At 49.9% G+C, this 18,265-nt stretch overlaps 1 protein-coding gene across 1 annotated transcript; it reads left to right on the top strand.

Annotated features, from left to right (window-relative positions):
- The first annotated feature begins 7,644 nt into the window (after positions 1 to 7,644).
- Positions 7,645 to 18,100, top strand: UBE2L6 (ubiquitin conjugating enzyme E2 L6). Its single transcript, XM_039245007.1, has 4 exons — positions 7,645 to 7,763; positions 12,723 to 12,818; positions 15,168 to 15,354; positions 17,369 to 18,100. The coding sequence occupies exons 1-4, from the start codon at positions 7,737 to 7,739 to the stop codon at positions 17,518 to 17,520; spliced, it is 462 nt and encodes a 153-aa protein (XP_039100938.1). The 5' UTR covers positions 7,645 to 7,736; the 3' UTR covers positions 17,521 to 18,100.
- Positions 18,101 to 18,265: the final 165 nt, after the last annotated feature.

Raw genomic sequence — 18,265 nt, 5'->3', positions numbered from 1 at the left:
CAGTTTGTGAGTTCGAGGCCCGAGGCAGTCTCCATGCTGTCAGTGCAGAGCCTGCTTGAGATTCTCTTTCCTTCTCTCTGCTTTTCCCCAACTTGTACTCTCTCAAAATACATAAATAAAAATAATAAGTTAATTATTTAAAAATAAAATAAAAGTTATATTATATTTGTTTATAGTTTTGAATGGATGGTTATTCACATATGAAAATTTTAAAATACTGAGCAGTGAAAAGTAAGTCTCCTTCCCACCCCATCCCAAGATACCCAGTTTTCCTCATGAAACTGAGAATCCACTCATCAGTTTCTTTCTTTTCTATTTTTTTTTTTTTTTTAATTTGAGAGAGAGCATGAGCAGGGGAGGGGCAGAGGGAGAGAGAGAATCCCAAGCAGGTTCTGTGCTGTCAGCATGGAGCCTGATGTGAGGCTCATTCCCACGACCCTGGGATCATGACCTGAGCAAAATCAAGAGTCGACGCTCAACCCATTAAACCAACCATGCTCCTCATCAGTTTCTTAAGCATCCTTCCAGTTTAATCTATAACTGTTTACATTTTTTAAATGTTTATTTATTTTAGAGAGAGAGAGAGCACATAAGCAGGGGAGGGGCAGAGGGAGAGGGAGACACAGAATCTGAAGCAGGCTCCAGGCTCTGAGCTGTCAGTACAGAGCCCGATGCGGAGCTCAAACTCACGAACCATGAGGTCATGACCTGAGCCGAGATGCTTAACCACCTGAGCCACCCAGGGGCACCTGGTCAGTCGGTTAAGCATCCGTCTTCGGCTCAGGTCATGATCTCATGGTTCGTGGGTTCGAGCCCTACATTGGGCTCTGTGCTGACAGCCAGCTCAGAGCCTGGAGCCTGTTTTGGATTCTGTGTCTCCCTCTTTCTCTGACCCTCCCAGCTCACCCTGTCTCTCTCTCTCTCAGAAATAAATAAAACATTAAAAGAAATTTTTTTAAATAAGAAAAAAAAAACAAAAAATAGAAAAAGGCAAAATCATGACTCAGAGAGATATGAAATGGACACATGTTAAGGATATCATTCTTCTCATTAATCAACAAGGGAACCAGGCTGATGTTAGAATCACAGAATCTGAAAACAGACACATTTATAGATCAAGAGTAATGAATTGAATATGTAAATAAAGACAAAACTGGCTTTTCCATGGGGTGGGGGAAAGGAAGTCAATTAAACTTTTATTGGACAGAAAGAATTTGCATGTCTATAAAAATATTTTGCATGCTCTCAGCTACTACAATTTATAGAGTTGTACAATAACTCAAAGACAATGAAAGGCAGATAGTTTGGAAAAGGTTTGCTGACTGTAGACACATTTTTTTTTTCCTTCCAAACTGATAACTACTCTATTAGGTTCTTAAGTATCCTTTCTGAATTCTCTCTAACAAGCAAACATAAATGTATACTCTGTAGTCTTTATTTGTTATTATTTTTTAATGATTATTTATTTTTGAGTGACAAAGAGAGACAGAGCACAAGTGGGGGAGGGGCAGAGAGAGAGGGAGAAACAGAATTGGAAGCAGGCTCCAGTCTCCAAGCTATAAGCATAGAGCCCGACCCGACACCAGGCTTGAACTCACGAACTGTGAGTTCACGACCTGAGCCAAAATCGGACACCCTACCAACTGAGCCACCCAGGTGTTCCTACTCGGTAGTCTTTTTTTTTTTTAAGGAAATTTTTTTTAATGTTTTATTTATTTCTAGGAGAGAGAGAGAGAGAGAGAGAGAGAGAGACAGTGTGAGCAGGGGAGGGTCAGAGAGAGAGGGAGTCACAGACTGAAACAGGCTCCAGGCGCTGAGCTGGCAGTCAGCACAGAGCCCGACGCGGGGCTCGAACCTACCAACCGCGAGATCATGACCTAAGTGAAAGTTGGACGCTTAACCTACTAAGCCACCCAGGCGCCCTTCTGTAGTCTTTAAATACAGGTTTGATACCACACTGCCCATGGATTCTGAAAAGTATTTTTTTTCCAACTCCTTTTCAGATGATCTCCAACACCCCTGTCAATGATGGAGCTGTCACAAAGGAAGGTTTTGCCTTATCTAAGGGTGCAAGGTGACAATTCTTCACCCTGAAGCCCCTGGAGGCATCCTGAGCCAAGACTGGACATGGTGCCATCTACGTACCCATCTGGGTTTGCAAAGACCACAGCTCTCAGGAAGAAAACCCCTGATGCTGGGGCAGAAAGAAGAGTTTGCAGAGAAGAATATAGTACTGGGGAGGAAGAAGTTTTATTCCACCTTTCCAGATTCTTTCAGTTGGTCATGAGACAGGGGCACCTGGGTGGCTTAGTCTGTTAAGCATCTGACTCTTGATTTCATCTCAGGTCACGATTTCACAGTTTGTGGGATTGAGCCCCAGCGCGGAGCCTGCTTGGGATTCTCTGTCTCTGTCCCTCCCCTGCTCATGCTCCCTCTCTCTCAGAATAAATAAATATACTTAAAGAAAATCAATATGCCAAAGAACCATATCTTGGGTGGCAAAACTTGCTCCCTACAGTAACAAGTATGAAGAGACTGCAGAGTAGGGTTCCTCATGGGGCCAAGCAGCTAAGAAAGGAGATGAAGCTGGCCAGACCGGGAAGTGGTGTAGACGGGAAACAGGCATGAATTCTTGCTCTAAAGGAGCAGCCCCTACTTGGTCCAGCCAACCATTGCCAAAACCGGACATAGGTCTGTAATTGTCAAGAGCCTCATTTTTCAAGACAAGCCAGAAATAAAAATTGTTCATGTAAAAACCGAATATCTTTAAAACTGAGAGGTTTTACATGAACAATTTTTATTTCTGGCTTGTCTTGAAAAAAAAAATGTATATATACAAGTGAGTTCATGACCAGAGCCAAAATTGGACGCTCTATCGACTGAGCCACCCAGGTGCCCCTACTCTGTATATATATATATATATATATATATATATATTTTTTTTTTTTTTTTTTTTTTTTTTTTTTATTTTTTTGAGAGAGAGAGAGAGAGCATGAGTGGTAGAGGGAGGGAGAGACAGTCAAGCAGGCTCCATGCCCAGCATGGATCCCAATGCAGGGCTCGATCTCTGATCTCATGATCTGAGATCATGACCTGAGCCAAAATCAAGAGTCAGACACTTAACTGACTGAGCCAGCCAGGTGCCCCTAAAGGAAGAATATTTTTAAAATCTAAATGTTATTCATTTTTGAAGAGGCTGATGAGAGAAAAACTCTCGAAAGGCCTGATATACAAGGGAAACCATTTCAGATTTCTTTCTAAGGCAACATGACTATATATAAACTTTGTTCAAACCAAAAGATTTACGGCCCATCACACATGCATTGAACATCTGCTTTGTGAATGAGCAGCCTCAAGAAAGCCATCATGTCCTTGAGATATCGCTCAGTGCTCCTATTTCCTGCATTCATTTAGGATAAAACTCGTGATTCCTGCCTATATGCAAATCTATAGTCTTTTGGGCTTTTACAAGATGTAAAGAGTATATAGCCCTGTAAAATCTATTCATTCTCCAGAACATTTTCTTCCCTGTGAAGAGCGTGTTTCCCCAGGCAGCTGTCCTGACTTTGGTTCCAATGAAACTTTCTTTTTTACTTTTAGAGATTCTCAAAGCTTTGTTCATTTGCATCAACAGGTAGTTCATTCGTGGTGCTCAAAAATTTAGAAGGAAATGAGGTTTGTGGTGAAAGGTTTCCTCCCCTCCACACCCGTCACCTAGTTACCTGCATTAGAGACAAGCACAGTATCTTGCATCCTACCACAGACGTGCACACACAGAGGCAAATATTATTTTTCCTTTACCTACACAGATTATAACATACTTTTCACATTGTATGGGGCGCCTGGGTGGCTCAGTCAGTTAAGCGTCCAGCTTCGGCTCAGGTCATGATATCACAGCTCATGGGTTCAAGCCCCGTGTCGGGCTCTGTGCTGACAGCTAGCTCAGAGCCTGGAGGCTGTTTCAGACTCTGTGTCTTCCTCTCTCTGCCCCACCCCTGCTCATGCTCTGTCTCTCTCTGTCTCTCAACAATAAAAAAAAAAAAAAAGTCAAGCATAGAGGCCCTTCTCCTGCAACCTTTTGTCACCCACACAGATGTGTGTCTCTTCTACCAATGGTAAGGACACAGTTGGCCTCACCCTGCTCCCACCTCATGGTGCTCTACCCAGGGTACACGCTCAAGACATTTTGCAGAACTGGGTAATAAATGCCAATGAATTGTTCACAGAAAAGCTAAAAGGGTTCTCCTGTTTGGGAAGATAGTGTCACCATTGCTCTAAGAAACTCAGACATCTCTGTTCTTCCAACCCAACACATTCCTTCCCGGGCAGGCACTGGATGTAGTTTTAATATTTATTAGTATTATTTTTACTATTATTTTTAAATATTTATTTTTGAGAGAGAGAGAGAGTATGAGGGAGGAGCAGAGAGAGAGGAAGACACAGAATCTGAAGCAGGCTCCAGGCTATGAGCTGTCAGCACGGAGTCCGATGCAGGGCTTGAACTCATGAACCATGAGGTCAAGACATGAGCCGAAGTTGGATGCTTAACCAACTGAACCACCCAGGCGCCCTGATTTTTACTATCATTAACATTGGTTTGTTTGTTTGTTTGTTTGTTTGTTTGTCTTAAGTAATCTCTACACCCCATGTGGGGCTCAAACTCATGACCTGAGATCAAGAGTCACATGCTCTTCCACCTGAGCCTGCCAGGCGCCCCCTACTATCAGCATTGTTATTTAACTATCACTTATTGTCCAAATATCAACTCATTACTCTTTTTTTTTAAACTTTTTAATGTTTATTTTTGAGAGACAGAGAGAGAGAGAGAGACAAGGGAGGGGCAGAGAGAGAGGGAGACACAGAATCTGAAGCAGCTCCAGGCTCTGAGCTGTCAGCACAGAGCCCAAGGCAGGGCTCAGTCTGATGAACCGGGAGATCATGACCCGAGCCAAAGTTGAATCCTTCCTGACTGAGACACCCAGGCGTCCCTCATTACTTTCTTAGCTCATTACTCTTCACATCCACTATTATTGGCCCCATTTTATAGGTAAGGAAATGGAAGCACAAACCGGGTCAGTACTTTGCCGAAGCTGATTGCTTATATCTGATTATAGTTTTCAAAGTTCTTCACTTCCAGGAACTCGGCCTTCCTGGGAAGCAGGTGTGGGTTTCCATGGCCCAGTCCAAAGCCATAGGGCCTTTGGGGGGCAGGTGCAGAGCTACAACCCAGGTCTTCGGGATTGGCTCAGACACAGGAAGGCTTCTTGCACTGTGTACGGACTTGAAGTCCATGCTCCACGTGGGTCTTTCTGCTGGTGGGGGTTTGGGATCCATCCCTGCACAGGGAGCCTGGGCTAACTCAAGACTGAATTCACCCAGGGGATGCAGGGTTTCTGCAACGGAGAGGAAGAACCTGTGGACAAAAACTTTCATCCCACAATACGGGACTGCTTCCTGTCGCCATGTGTACCACCCGGGCCCGTTGCTCATGCTAGTTCCTCTCCTTGGTACACTTTCATCCCATGCTCTCACTCTAACTCCTCATACTTCGCAATTTACCTGCCTACTTCTCTCTTCCAGAAAACCCCTGCTCCTCTCAGAAGCTGGATCAAACGGCAGTCCTCCAGGCTCCCACAGCATCAGATGATTCCTTACATCTTTATGCTTTCTACTGTGTATTAAAAATATATGGGGGCTGCATTCTTTCCCTCTAAATAGACTGAGAGCCCCTCAAGGGCAGGAACCTCCCTTTTGGAAGATTTTACTTTTATTTATTCTATTAGAGAGAGAGAGAGAGAGAGCAGGGAAGATGCACAGAGGGAGAGAATCTTAAGCGGGCTCCACGCTCAACATGGAGAGCGACAAGAGGCTGGATCCCATGACCCTGGGATCCTCACCTGAGCTGAAATCAAGAGGGGGATGCTCAACTGACTGAGCCACCCAGGCCCCTCTTAAGATTTTGTGTCTAAGTAACCTCTATACCCAACATGGGGCTTGAACTCACAACCCCAGGATCAAGAGTCACATGCTTCAAGGGACAGATGCAGCCAGGCAGCCCAGGGACCTCACTTTCTCATCAGGGTGTCTCCTAAAGGCTGTGCCTGGTGCTCAGTAGTAAATGCTTATGAACAAAAATAAATGACCAGGGGTGGGTTCAAATGCCTTTGTTCTGCCATCTTTCAGACAGTTTCCTATTCATTTCTGGCACATAGAAGATGCCCGGTTAGTTTACTGAATTGAATTAAACATAATTAATCATTCTCCAAATACATCCCGCATCTGAGCTGAGAAGTTACTTGGTTCTAACAGATTTAGATCAAAACCATGTGGGGTACAGAGCCCAGAACTCAAACAAAATATGTGCTTAAGATACGCCTCTTTCCTTCCTCATTTGGAGTTTTGAAAAAAGTTGGTGGGAGGGGCGCCTGGGTGGCTTAGTCGGTTAAGCGTCCGGCTTTCGCTTAGGTCATGATCTCGCGGTTCGTGGGTTCGGGCCCCGCGTCGGGCTCTGTGCTGACTGCCAGCTCAGAGCCTGGAGCCTATTTCAGAGTCTGTGTCTCCCTCTCTCTCTGACCCTCCGCTGCTCACGCTGTCTCTCTCTCTCTCTCTCTCCTAGAAATAAAATAAAAATATTTAAAAAGAAAAAAAGTTGATGGGAGTGAGTACTCTGTGTTCGTTCCTCCCAAAGAGTCCAAATTTACCAGGAGATTCTTCCCCTGATGCTGCCCAGTGCTTGGGGGCTGCTGTTTCACGGTGGCTTCAGCCTCCGGCTAAGGAAGGGTCTCCCGCCCTGCACAGACGGGTGGAGACCCCAGGCTGAGAGAAGAAGCGCGTAGTAGGCCGGGTTGTCACGGACCCGGTGGCATTCTAAGGGAGGCCCGCTCCTGAAGTCCATCTTATGGCTCCCTCCACCCAACTGCTGCGCAAATCAGCACAGAGTAGGCCCTCACTAAACCTTAAACCTAATCAAGGGCCAAACGAAGCGTGCACGGTACCCGCCCAACGAGAGGACTGGGTGCACCAGCGCCCCCTCGCGGTGCTCCGCACCAAGCCGCCCCCTGGGAGAAGCGTCCCTGCGGTCCCACCAGCGAACGCTGGACACCACAAAGGACCCGAGCTGCCAGGGGAGGGGCCCCTGGAGGGGACGTCGTCTACGCCTCCACCACCCCCATTTTTAGAGACGGACACTGGGCCCCGGGCGGGAGTGTAGCTCGTCCAGGGGGGCCCGGGAATGCGCTCCAGCGGCTCAGGGCGGCGGTGTGACGGCGGAGGCCTCGGGCGACCTGCGGCCGGGCTGCGCCGGCACCTCAAGCAGCCCCTGCTGACTCACGGAGAGGGTGTCCTGGAGGCTGCCTGGAGGCGCCGGTGGGGGGGCCGGGGCACGCGCGGCCTCCCGCGGCGGAGCTACAGCTAGAACCCGGATGGGCGGACCAGCGCCGCGCCTCCGGGGGCTCGCCGCCGGGTGCATGGCGCCCCCCAGCGGGCACGGGGGGGCCGGGCCCGCCGCGCGCTCCCGGGCCCGCCGCGCCCCCGGCCGCGCGCGCGCGGGTCCCCGGAGCCCAGCCCTCCGCGCGGGCAGGCGGGATCCGGAGTCCTCTGCGCCGCGGGGGCGGGGCCGGGGCGGGGCCGGGGGCGGGGCCGGGCCGGGGGCGGGGCCGGGGTCGGTGCGCTCCGGCTCCGCTGGCCGGAGGCCGCTCTCCTGCAGAGCTCGGAAGCCCCCAACTCTTGGTCCCGAGATGTCAGCCAGCAAGCGGGTGGCGAAGGTAACGGAGGTCGGGCGACCCCTTTCTCACGGCTCCTCCTGCCCCCCGTGACCTGCTCTTCGCCTCCCTCCCCCGGCTCTCTGAGCACGGTTATTTGTCCCTGGCACTTTAGCCCGGTCCGAAGGAGGAGTGGGTCCTCCAGAGGGGCGGAAGCCGGAGTTGGGGGGGGTGGGGGGAGATGGGGGCATACGGGGCGGAGCTGTCCCTGGCGCCCTGGGCAGCGCTGGGGGTGGGGATGAGCTGGCCCCTCCCGAACTGGTTTCGGTTTCTTTTCTCCTACAAGAAACTTGTGACAATCGCTTGCTTGTCACTGAGATGCTGGAAAGGTTCCAGGAGCCGGGCGCTCTGCTGGGGTGGAGGTAGGGGGGCGAGGGACACAGATACGCGGAACAAGGTCTTTGCCTTGGAGTAGCTCGTGCCCCGCCCGTTAACTGGGTACCTACGTTTCTAGAGTCCCGACCAGTATGGGGTGTTGAGTAGGAATCTGGAACCAAGTTCCCTGGGTATTCTCGGGAGGAAAGGGTGCCAGGGCGGGGCTGGCAGGTGTCCTGGTGTGCACTCACTGCTTCTACAAATGTTGTCGAATGCCTGTTCCGCGCTGGCTCCTGTTCTAGAAAGCAGGGAGGCAGAGATGAGCAAAAATCCGCCCTCCCCTTGAGCTTTCTTTCCAGTCAGGGACACAATTTGAAATAAAGTCTGGAAGGATGGGAAGGGTCAAATTCCCCAGGAGGGGGGGAAAGTCCCGGGTGTTTGAAGGGGGTTGGCCAGGAGGAGGGCACAGGTGAGGAAGGAAGAGAGGTCAGGGGAAATGGGTCTGAGATGCCCCAGACTTTGACTCTCTTAGAAGTGCCTTTCCAGTATGTACAGTGGGAGTGGGCTTAAGGGGATGAGGAGGGCTGCCTTCTCCTCTCTGCCCTTGAGAGATAGAAGGTCTCAGATTGGGGCACAAAGCAGGCTCAATCCAGAACTGAAATCTGGAGGTCGGCAACAAAATGGGGCAAACGGTCTCTCTAGGCAAGTGGGAACCACTAAGTGCCCGGCCATTTACATGAATTCATTAGATTCTCACAGCAACCCTGTGAGATAAGTCATATGCCCCCATTTTACAGATGAGGAAGTGGAGGCTCAGAGAAAATAACTCGATTGTCCCGGGTCACCCAGTAGGGAGTGATGGCACTGGAATTGGCGTCCAGGCTGGTGGGGATCTAACCTGCAGGCCCTTCTAGTGACCTCTTTACTTTCATTTTCTGTTCCTCTGAGTCAGGTGATTTCCTAACAAGCCTCAAGAAAGAGCTGTGTGTCCTAAGTTGGGTTTCAACATCCTCAGGCTTGCAGAATCTTTTGGCAGAACTCTTCTATAACAGAAAAGGCCCAAGGGGCGCCTGGGTGGCGCGGTTGAGCATCTGACTTTGGCTCAGGTCATGATCTCACAGTTGAGAGTTCAAGCCCTGCGTCTGGCTCTGTGCTGACAGCTTCAGAACCTGGAGCTGCCTTCAGATTCTGTGTCTCCCTCTCCCTTGGCCCCTCCCCTCGCTTGTACTCTGTCTCACTCTCAAAAATAAATAAACCCTAAAAAAAATTTTTAATACAATAAATGAGGGGTCACAGACTCTGTGCAGAAGGCACAAGAAGCAGTTTGTTGATATGAATAGAGTAGAGGCTAAGAGATAGGAGATGGGGCCAGGGTTGTGCTTATATGTTGGGGGTGCAGAGAAAGCTCACATGGTCCACAGTATGAAAAGCCCCTCCCAGACTGTGGATTGGGTTTGAGCTTTTTCCACCTTTGTTTATACCACAGTTTCTCAGCCTTGTTACTGTTGACACCTGGGGCTGGATAATTCTTCATAGGATGTTTATCAGCATCTCTGGCCTCTTCCCAGGAGATGCTGGCGGCACTGCCCCAATTTGTGACAACCAGAAATGCTCTAGGCGTGCCCGGTGGCTCAGTCGGTTAAGTGTCTGACTCTTGGTCTCAGCTCAGGTCTTTTTCCTTTTTTTATTTATTTTTGAGAGAGCGAGAGAGCACATATGTGCATGAGCGGGGTAGGGGCAGGAGAGAGAGAGAGAGAGGAGAGTCCCAAGCAGGCTCTGCGATGCCAACACAGAGCCTGAACCGGGGCTCGATCCCACGAACCGTCACATCATGGCCCGAACCAAAATCAGGAATCAGATGCTTAACTGACTGAGCCACCCAGGTGCCCCCTCAGCTCAGGTCCTGATCTGAGTCATGAGTTCAAGCCCTGCATTGGGCTCTGCAATGGCTGTGAAGCCTACTTAAAAAAAAAAAAAAAAAAAAAAAAAGACCTAGGCATTGTCCAGTGTCCCCTGGGGGTGTGGTGTCAAACTGCCCCCAGCTGAAGTCCAATGGTTTATACCCATTTGCTGTTCCAGAGGAATATGACCTGCCCTTGAATGTCTTTTTATCTGTTATTGTTACTGGGGTTTTTTGTTTTTTTTTTAAAGTCTGTTGTCCTCCAGGATGGAACCCAAAAGAGGAGACAGTTTCCTTGGTCGATATACTCGAGAAGTACTGCATGCTGTGGGCTCACACCTTGGAGATTCCTGAGGCACAATAGCATATTAAAGGCTCTGGGAATTCCTGCAGTAAAGGAATCTGTTTAGCTCTGTGCTTTCCAGTGTGCTTGACCGTGGATCCCTTTTCCATCAATAACTATCAAGCTTGCGTGCGACATGTGTACACATTTGCTCTGACCTTGGTGCCTCTCCCCTTCTCTGCACAGCCTGGCTCAATGACCTCCTCTGCAAAACCTTCCCGCTCCCCTGGCCTCTTCCCTATTAGGCGTCCGTACACATTATTCACGTAGTCACATTCATGTTTCTGCTGTCACTCCAGCCAAGTTCTCGAGGGCTGGGCCTTTCTTACTCAGGTGTCAATAGGGGATGCTTTGTAAAGGGCTGGAGGGAGAGTCCACTGATGTCTGGGTAACCGGGCCACATCTCTGGGGGATGGGTGAGTCACTCTTGTCCCCTTGTTTCTCTGCGTGGTGTGTAGAGTTCTCTGCTACAGTCTGCCTGAATCATCTCCCTTCCCCGCCCCTGGTCTGGAGGATGTTGTCTCTTCTGTCCACTCTGCCCTGAGCCCCGTAAGGGCCTGTCATCATGCCGGATACGCAGTGCCCGCCCTGAGCAGAAGGGAGGGAGGGAGAGAATTAGGACCTTTCAGGAAGAGAGCAAGATGGGGGCGCCAGGTTGGCTCAGTCGGTTAAGCGTCCAACTTCGGCTCAGGTCATGATCTCATGGTTCGTGGGTTCGAGCCCTGCATCGGGCTCTGTGCTGACAGACAGCTCAGAGCCTGGGGCCTGTTTCAGATTCTGTATCTCCCTCTCTCTCTGACCCTCCCCTGCTCACACTGTGTCTCTCTCTCAGAAATGAATAATAATAATAAAAAAATTAAACTCTTTAAAAAAAAAAAGGGAAGAGAGCAAGATGACAGAGGTGCAGGTGGTATCTTCGTTTAGGAGGAAAGGCCCTGAAGAGGGTTTACTCCCAAGTGGTACCGTCCAGGGGCCCCTGGGTGGCTCAGTAGGTTAAGCGGCTGACTTCGGCTCAGGTCATGATCTTGCAGTCTGTGAGTTCGAGCCCCACGTCGGGCTCTGTGCTGACGGCTCAGAGCCTAGAGCCTGCTTTGGATTCTGTCTCCCTCTCTCTCTGTCCCTCCCCTGCTCGTGCTCTGTCTCTCTCTGTCCCAAAAATAAATAAACATTAAAAAATTAAAAAAAAAAAGTAGTACCGTTTGGAAGCAGCAATCTGTGTCTTCCCCGCCTAGTACCTACAGAGCTTGGTGAGGCTGAAGTCGAATAAGTCACTTAAAGCACGTAGTGCTGTGCCTGACACCTTCTTTTTTTTTTTGCTTTTTTTTTTTTTAACAAATAGTTTATTGTCAAGTTGGTTTCCATATAACACCCAGTGCTCATCCCCACAACTGCCCTCCTCCATTCCCATCTCCCCCCACACCCCACACCCATCAGTCCTTAGTTTGTTCTCAGCATTCAAGAGTCTCTCATGGTTTGCCTCTCTCCCTTTCCCCCACCATTTCCACCCTTCTTCTCCCCCTTGTTCCTCCGTCAAGTTCCTCCTAATCCTCCTATACGTGCAAACATGATATTTGTCCTTCTCTGCCTGACTTATTTCGCTCAGCATAACACCCTCAAGGTCCATCCATGTTGCTACATGTGGCCAGATTTCATTCTTTCTCATTTCCATGTAGTATTCCGTTGTATAGATGAACCACGTCTTCTTGATCCATTCGTCCGTTGATGAACACTTAGGCTCCTTCCCTGTTTTGGCTATTGTTGAGATTGTTGCTATGAACATTGGGGTCCATGTGCCCCTATGCATCAGCTCTCCTGTTTCCCTTGGGTAAATTCCTAGCAGTGCTATTTCTGGGTCCTAGGGGTGTTCTATTGTTAATTTTTTGAGGAACCTCCACACTGTTTTCCAGAGGGGCTGCACCAGTTTACATTCCCCCCAACAGTGTAGGAGGGTGCCCGTGTCTCCACATCCTCGCCAGCATCTAGAGTTCTCTGATTTGCTCATTTTACCACTCTGACTGGCGTGAGGTGGTATCTCAGTGTGGTTTTGATTTGTATTTCCCTGATGAGGAGGGTTGCTGAGCATCGTTTCATGTGTCTGTTGGCCATCTGGATGTCCTTTCTGGAGAAGTGTCTGTTCATGTCTTCTGCCCATTTCTTCACTGGGTTGTTTGTTTTTCGGGTGTGGAGTTTGGTGAGTTCTTTATAGATTTTGGATATTAATCCTTTATCTGATATGTGTGCCTGACACCTTCTAAGTGCTCAGTAGATGAGGGCCCTGACTTTGCCCGCTTCTATCCCTCAGGGTGTCCTTTTTGGAACTTGGGACAGCTGGCTGCTGGGATAGTGGGGAGAGGGGACTGAAGTAGGGGAGACCGGCCCACTGCTCACTGATGCTCCCCTGCAGGAGCTGGAGGACCTTCAGGCAAAGCTTCCCCCGTACCTACGGAACCTGTTCAGCCACGATGCCGACGTCCTGGTGTGGCACACGCTCCTCCTGCCCGTGAGTGTCCCTGGGGATCATGGCCTTCGCTTAGGGTGACAGGCCAGAGCCGTGGGCAGGGAGGCCGAGGACTGGGTGAGAATTTTCCCTGCCGTGGAGTCCTTTTTTTAACTGGAGGTCAGTCATTGGTAAAGGAGGTCTCTGGGTTGATTACTTCTGAGGTCAGAGCAGACTGATGAGGAGGCTAAAAGATTTTTGGACCTAGTAGGAGAGCCCTTCCTCAAACCAGGGGTCACCAAGCCCACCAAGAAGCTTCAGCAGACAAATGGCATCACAAGAAGAAAAAAGATCACCTGGACCTTTGTCAGGGGCTAGGGATAAATTTCCTATTCACAGTTGGTAGAATTTGCCCCTTCGAACCCAAAATGTATTTTGTTTTCTTTTATTTATTTATTTTTTTAATGTTTATTTATTTTTGAGAGAGAGAGAGACAGTGAATGGGGGAGGAGTAGAGAGAGAGGGAGACAGAATCCAAAGCAGGCTCCAGACTCTGAGCTGTCAGCACAGAGCCTGACACGGCTTTCGAACTCATGAACTGTGAGATCATGACCTGAGCCGAAGGCAGATGCTCAACCGACTGAGCCACCAGGCGCCCCTTTTGTTTTCTTTTAAAGATTGTATTTCTGGGATGCCTGGGTGGCTCAGTCAGTTGAGCATCCAACCCTTGATTTCAGCGCAGGGTATGATCTCACAGTTCATGTGTTTGAGCCCCAGATTGGGTTCTTGGCTGACAGTGCGGAGCCTGCTTGGGATTCTCTATCTCTCCCTCTCTCTCTGCCCCTCCCCTGCTCACACTCTCTATCTCAAAATAAATTAATTTTTAAAAAGAAATGTTTTTTTAATTGGTAGTCTTTTTAAAAATTTTTGTTTAATATTTATTTATTTTTGAGAGAGAGAGAAAGAGAGAGAGAGAGAGACAGAACATGAGTGGGAGAGGAGCAGAGAGGGAGACGTAGAATCCTAAGCAGGCTCCAGGCTCTGAGCTGTCAGCATGGAGCCCGTCACGAGGCTCAAACTCCTGAACCACGAGATCATGACCTGACCCAAAGTCAAATGCTTAACTGACTGAGCCACCCAGGCATTCCCCCTCCAAAATAAATTTAAAGATCGTATTTCAGACAACTATTTTTTTTATATTAGCATAATTAATTAACCTACAGTTCTATATTAGTTCCAGGCGTCCAATATAGTGATCAGACAACAATTATTGCATATGGCAATGCAGATAACTCATCTCTACCATTCTAATTTGTCTGCGTTTATTAGCTTGCTCGCTCTCAGTAAAATCTCCCCCTGAAAATAATATTCTAGGGGACCAATCTGAGTGCAGGATTTCTATTTTATTATTAATAGACTGGAGATATTTTCTATGGGAAAGTCATCTATACCCCGTTAGTTAACATGGGCATAAAAATTAAAACAGTGAAAGTTTTGGTTAGCTCTTTGGAATATAAAAAGAACCATTTTTGGTCTTAAGCAATCTGTTTACCTGGCTTGGAGTGAGAACACCTGCTCTGGGCCACAAGTGCCAGAGGAAGAAGGTGCTAGAAGGTGCCCCCGGGACTGATTAGATCCCCAAGGAAGCTAGCTCTGAGGTGGATGAGAGTGAAGGTGGAGGAGCAGATGAGAGAGAGAGAGTGAGAGCATGAGTGTGAGCAGGGGAGAGGCAGGGAGAGAGGGAGAGAGAATCCCAAGCAGGCTCCACAGTCAGTGCACAGCCCAAGGCGGGTCTTCATCCCATGAACTGAACCATGAGATCATGACCTGAGCCGAAATCAAGAGTCGGATGCTTAACCGACTGAGCCCCCCGGGCGCCCCATCTTTTCTTTTTGATTGTATCTGTGAGAAGATGGACGTCGGCTGAGCCCGCCGCGCTGGCCATTCTACCATCTGTGTAAGTCAACCAGTACGCTGGACGCCTTACACTTACACCGTCACGTTGGCCAGTTCTTTTTCAATAAAACTGGAAAAAAATTAATTATCAATTAAAAAAAAAAAGAGAGCTGAGATAGTCCTTAGAGCTCATCTAGTCAAATGTGACCCCGAATAAAGAGTCTGAGGCCCAGAGGCGGGATGCCCACAGTTGTTGAACAGCAAGAGCCAGGGTGGGACTTTTGTGACTCCCTGGCCAGTGTCCTTTTGTGACTCCACTAATCCGCAGCTCCATTGCCCAGTGAGTACAGGAGTCTCCTGGGTTCCTGGTCCTACCTGGGCACGTGCCACCGAGGATGCCTTGGAGCCCAGGGGCGAGGCAGGGAGAGGGGTAGCCAGACCAAGGCCCCGGGAGGAAGTCAGTCTTTTCAGAGCAGGCGTGTCCTGGAGCAGAGCTTGACCCCTTCTCTGGCGCAGGAGAAGCCCCCCTACAACCTCAAGGCCTTCCACCTGCGCATCAGCTTCCCCGAGGACTATCCGCTCAAGCCTCCCACGGTGACATTCACAACCAAGATCTATCACCCCAACGTGGGCCACAATGGAGAGGTTTGCCTGCCCATCATCAGCAAGGAGAACTGGAAACCTTACACCAAGACCTGCCAAGGTGGGGCTGGGCCTCGCCTAACGGGAGGGACTGATCCTGGAGGGGGGATTATGGGATTGATTTTGAATCAGAAAATGCCCTCAAAGAGAGGAGACAAAAGTTGCGACTCTCAACTGAGCCTGCCTTCGGATAGAAGGGATGCGTCCTGAGATCCTGGGCTGGCTGACCTGGGCCTGCTCTGCTTCTACCTGGGCAGCTGGGACAGAGAGCAGCGTGGCCATGGGACATGGGGGGAGAGGCAGTGGCCTGTAGAGGGAAGGGCTGTGCTGCTCTGTCTGCAGACCTTGCTGAGGCCTACTCCTCCTCAGGCTCAGTGCCCTAAATGACAGGTTATGGGGCGCCTGGGTGACTCGGTCGGTTGAGCGTCCGACTTCAGCTCAGGTCATGATCTCAGGGTTCATGGGTTCGAGCCCCGCATCGGGCTCTGTACTGACAGCTGGCTCAGAGCCTGGAGACTGTCTTCAGATTCTGTGACTCCCCCTCTCTCTGACCCTCCCCTGCTCACGCTGCCTCTATCTCTCTCTCAGAAATAAATAAAACATTAAAATAAATAAATAAAATAAAATAAATGGCAGTTGAGGGGATTGGCCCAGCAATGCCTGTATGCATCGATTAAGCATTTCTGTCCAGTGCTAGGAGCTTCACACACCGCCTTCATCCAGTCCCCCAGCAGCCCCATGCGTAGTGCTCTCATAGCCCATTGTAGAGATTGGCACACTGAGGCACACGATACGTGAAGCACTGGCCTGTGTCTGCCCGCTGGCTAGAGGCAGAGCTGGGACTCAGGAGGCAGGCCTGGCTGACTCTAGAATAGCGCTGCCCAGAACTTTCTGTAGCAATGCAAATGATCTGCAGCTGCCCCATCTAGTTCCCTAGCCCCTGGCACCTGCGGCTCTGGGGCACCTGCAATGTGATCCCACAACTGAGGCCCTGAATTCCTGACTGCAGTTCACTTTCATTCATTTCAATTGAGATATCTGCATGTGGCTAGTGGCCACCGTATTGGATGGTGCATTTCTAGAGTCCGTGAGTGTCATCTGTGTGTGATCTATCCTGCTCCTGGACCAGCTCAGGAACTTTTTTTTTTTTCAGTGTTTATTTATTTTTGAGACTTGGCGCAAGTAGGTGAGGGGCAGAGTGAGGGGTACAGAGGATCTGAAGTGCGCTCTGCACCGACAGCAGCGAGCCCGAGGTGGGGCTCGAACTCATGACCAGAGCTGAAGTAGAATGGCTAACTGACTGAGCCACCCAGTGCCCCAGGACCAGCTCAGGAGTTCTTAACCTTAGAAACAAGGCCCCTGGGGGGGGGGGTGGCGGTTGGGAAGGGAGGAGTGGTCCTTGGGTGAGCTTCAGGAGGTCTATACAGCACTCTTAACCTAGACCGGCATGTTGGTGCGTATTCACACGTGCACACGCCTCAAGAGCTGCCCACTGCCTTCCCTTGGTTCCCGAGCCAACCGTGAAAGGGTAGATGCCAACGGGGCAACAGCACTTTACAGTCTGTAGCCCCAGAACCCCTTTTCCCAAATAAAAGTTGATTTATTTGGAATCATTTTTTAAAATTATTTTATTTCTTTTGAGAGAGAGCACAAGCAGAGGAGAGGCGGAGAGAGAGGGAGAGAGAATCCCAAGTGGGCTACGTACTGGCAGTGCAGAGCCCACTTAGGGCTATTTGGAATCTGAATATCAAACAGAAAAACAAGGCAGTTCTTGTTGAAAACGGAAACCCCATTGATCTCATTGACCGCCATGATGGGAAGTTTCTCTGAAGCTGCGGGACATGGTTTGAAAGCACCAACGCAGCCAGGCAGGGCTCTGGGCTCCATCAGTGAGGAACGAGGGGCACGTAACTTGGCTGTAATGTCATGATCCTAAGAGATCTTCCTCCTCGGGGTCCCCCGCGGAGTGAGTGTGGGGTTGCCGGGGGATTGGGGAGGGGGCTGCCCTCGCCTCCTCCCCAGGATTTCCCCCTCCGTCCTGATGCCTGACATCCTGACCCGGCTTCTCTCCCCAGTCCTGGAGGCCCTCAGCGTGCTGGTGAACACACCAGACATGACGCAGCCCATCAGGTTGGAGCTCGCAGACCTGCTGATGCAGGACCCAGAGCTGTTCCACAGGGAGGCCAGAGAGTTCACCCTCAAGTACGGAGCCGACCGGCCCTCCTAACTGGTCCTGACCTCTCTCTTCGCTGGATCCTCTCTGCGGGATGCTCTCTGCGGGATGGACGGACATTTCAGGGGGGAGGGGCTGGGCCTCCCTCTCATTTGTTCCATGTTTTCCTTCTTAGGTGGTTAGTCATTAGCCTGTGTGTGTGTGTGTGTGTGTGTGTGTGTGTGTGTGTAGTGTGGACCCATTCCCAGGCTCACCCGGCCACGGCGTGCTTTTCCTCTTCTCTCTCTCTGCCCCAGAGCCAGAGGGGTTCACGTTCATACAGTGACAGGCCAGCGCTCCAGTGCTCTGTCGTCTCAGAGACACGGGTCACCTTCAGGACAGCTGGCAGGAAATGAGCCCAGGAGCCACCTCGAATCCCCCTACGGCCCAGGTATCAGGGGGCAGAGGGGGCATGAGGAGTATGGAGGGGAGGGCAGGCCCTTGGAGAGAATCATATTTACACTTGAATGATTTGTTTATTGAGTGTTTGAAGTCAGCCAGACTGTTAATAGGTACTTCACGTCTAGATTTCTTGCTAAACCTTTTTTTTCCACTGATAAATCACACACTAAAGAATCTAATCTCTATCCAGAAATCTGACTCTATGGTTGTTTTTTATAATGTTATACGCTTTAATGTTTATTGTTGAGAGGGGGGAAGGGGCAGAGAGAGAGGGTGACAGAGATCTGAAGCAGGCTTTGTGCTGACGCCAGAGAGCCCGACACGGGGCTTCGAACTCACAAACTGTGACATCATGACC

Source organism: Hyaena hyaena, unplaced genomic scaffold, assembly GCF_003009895.1.
Source record: "Hyaena hyaena isolate Hyena2069 unplaced genomic scaffold, ASM300989v1 scaffold_252, whole genome shotgun sequence".
Lineage (NCBI taxonomy): Eukaryota > Metazoa > Chordata > Mammalia > Carnivora > Hyaenidae > Hyaena > Hyaena hyaena.
This window is presented reverse-complemented; position numbering and strand designations above follow the sequence as displayed.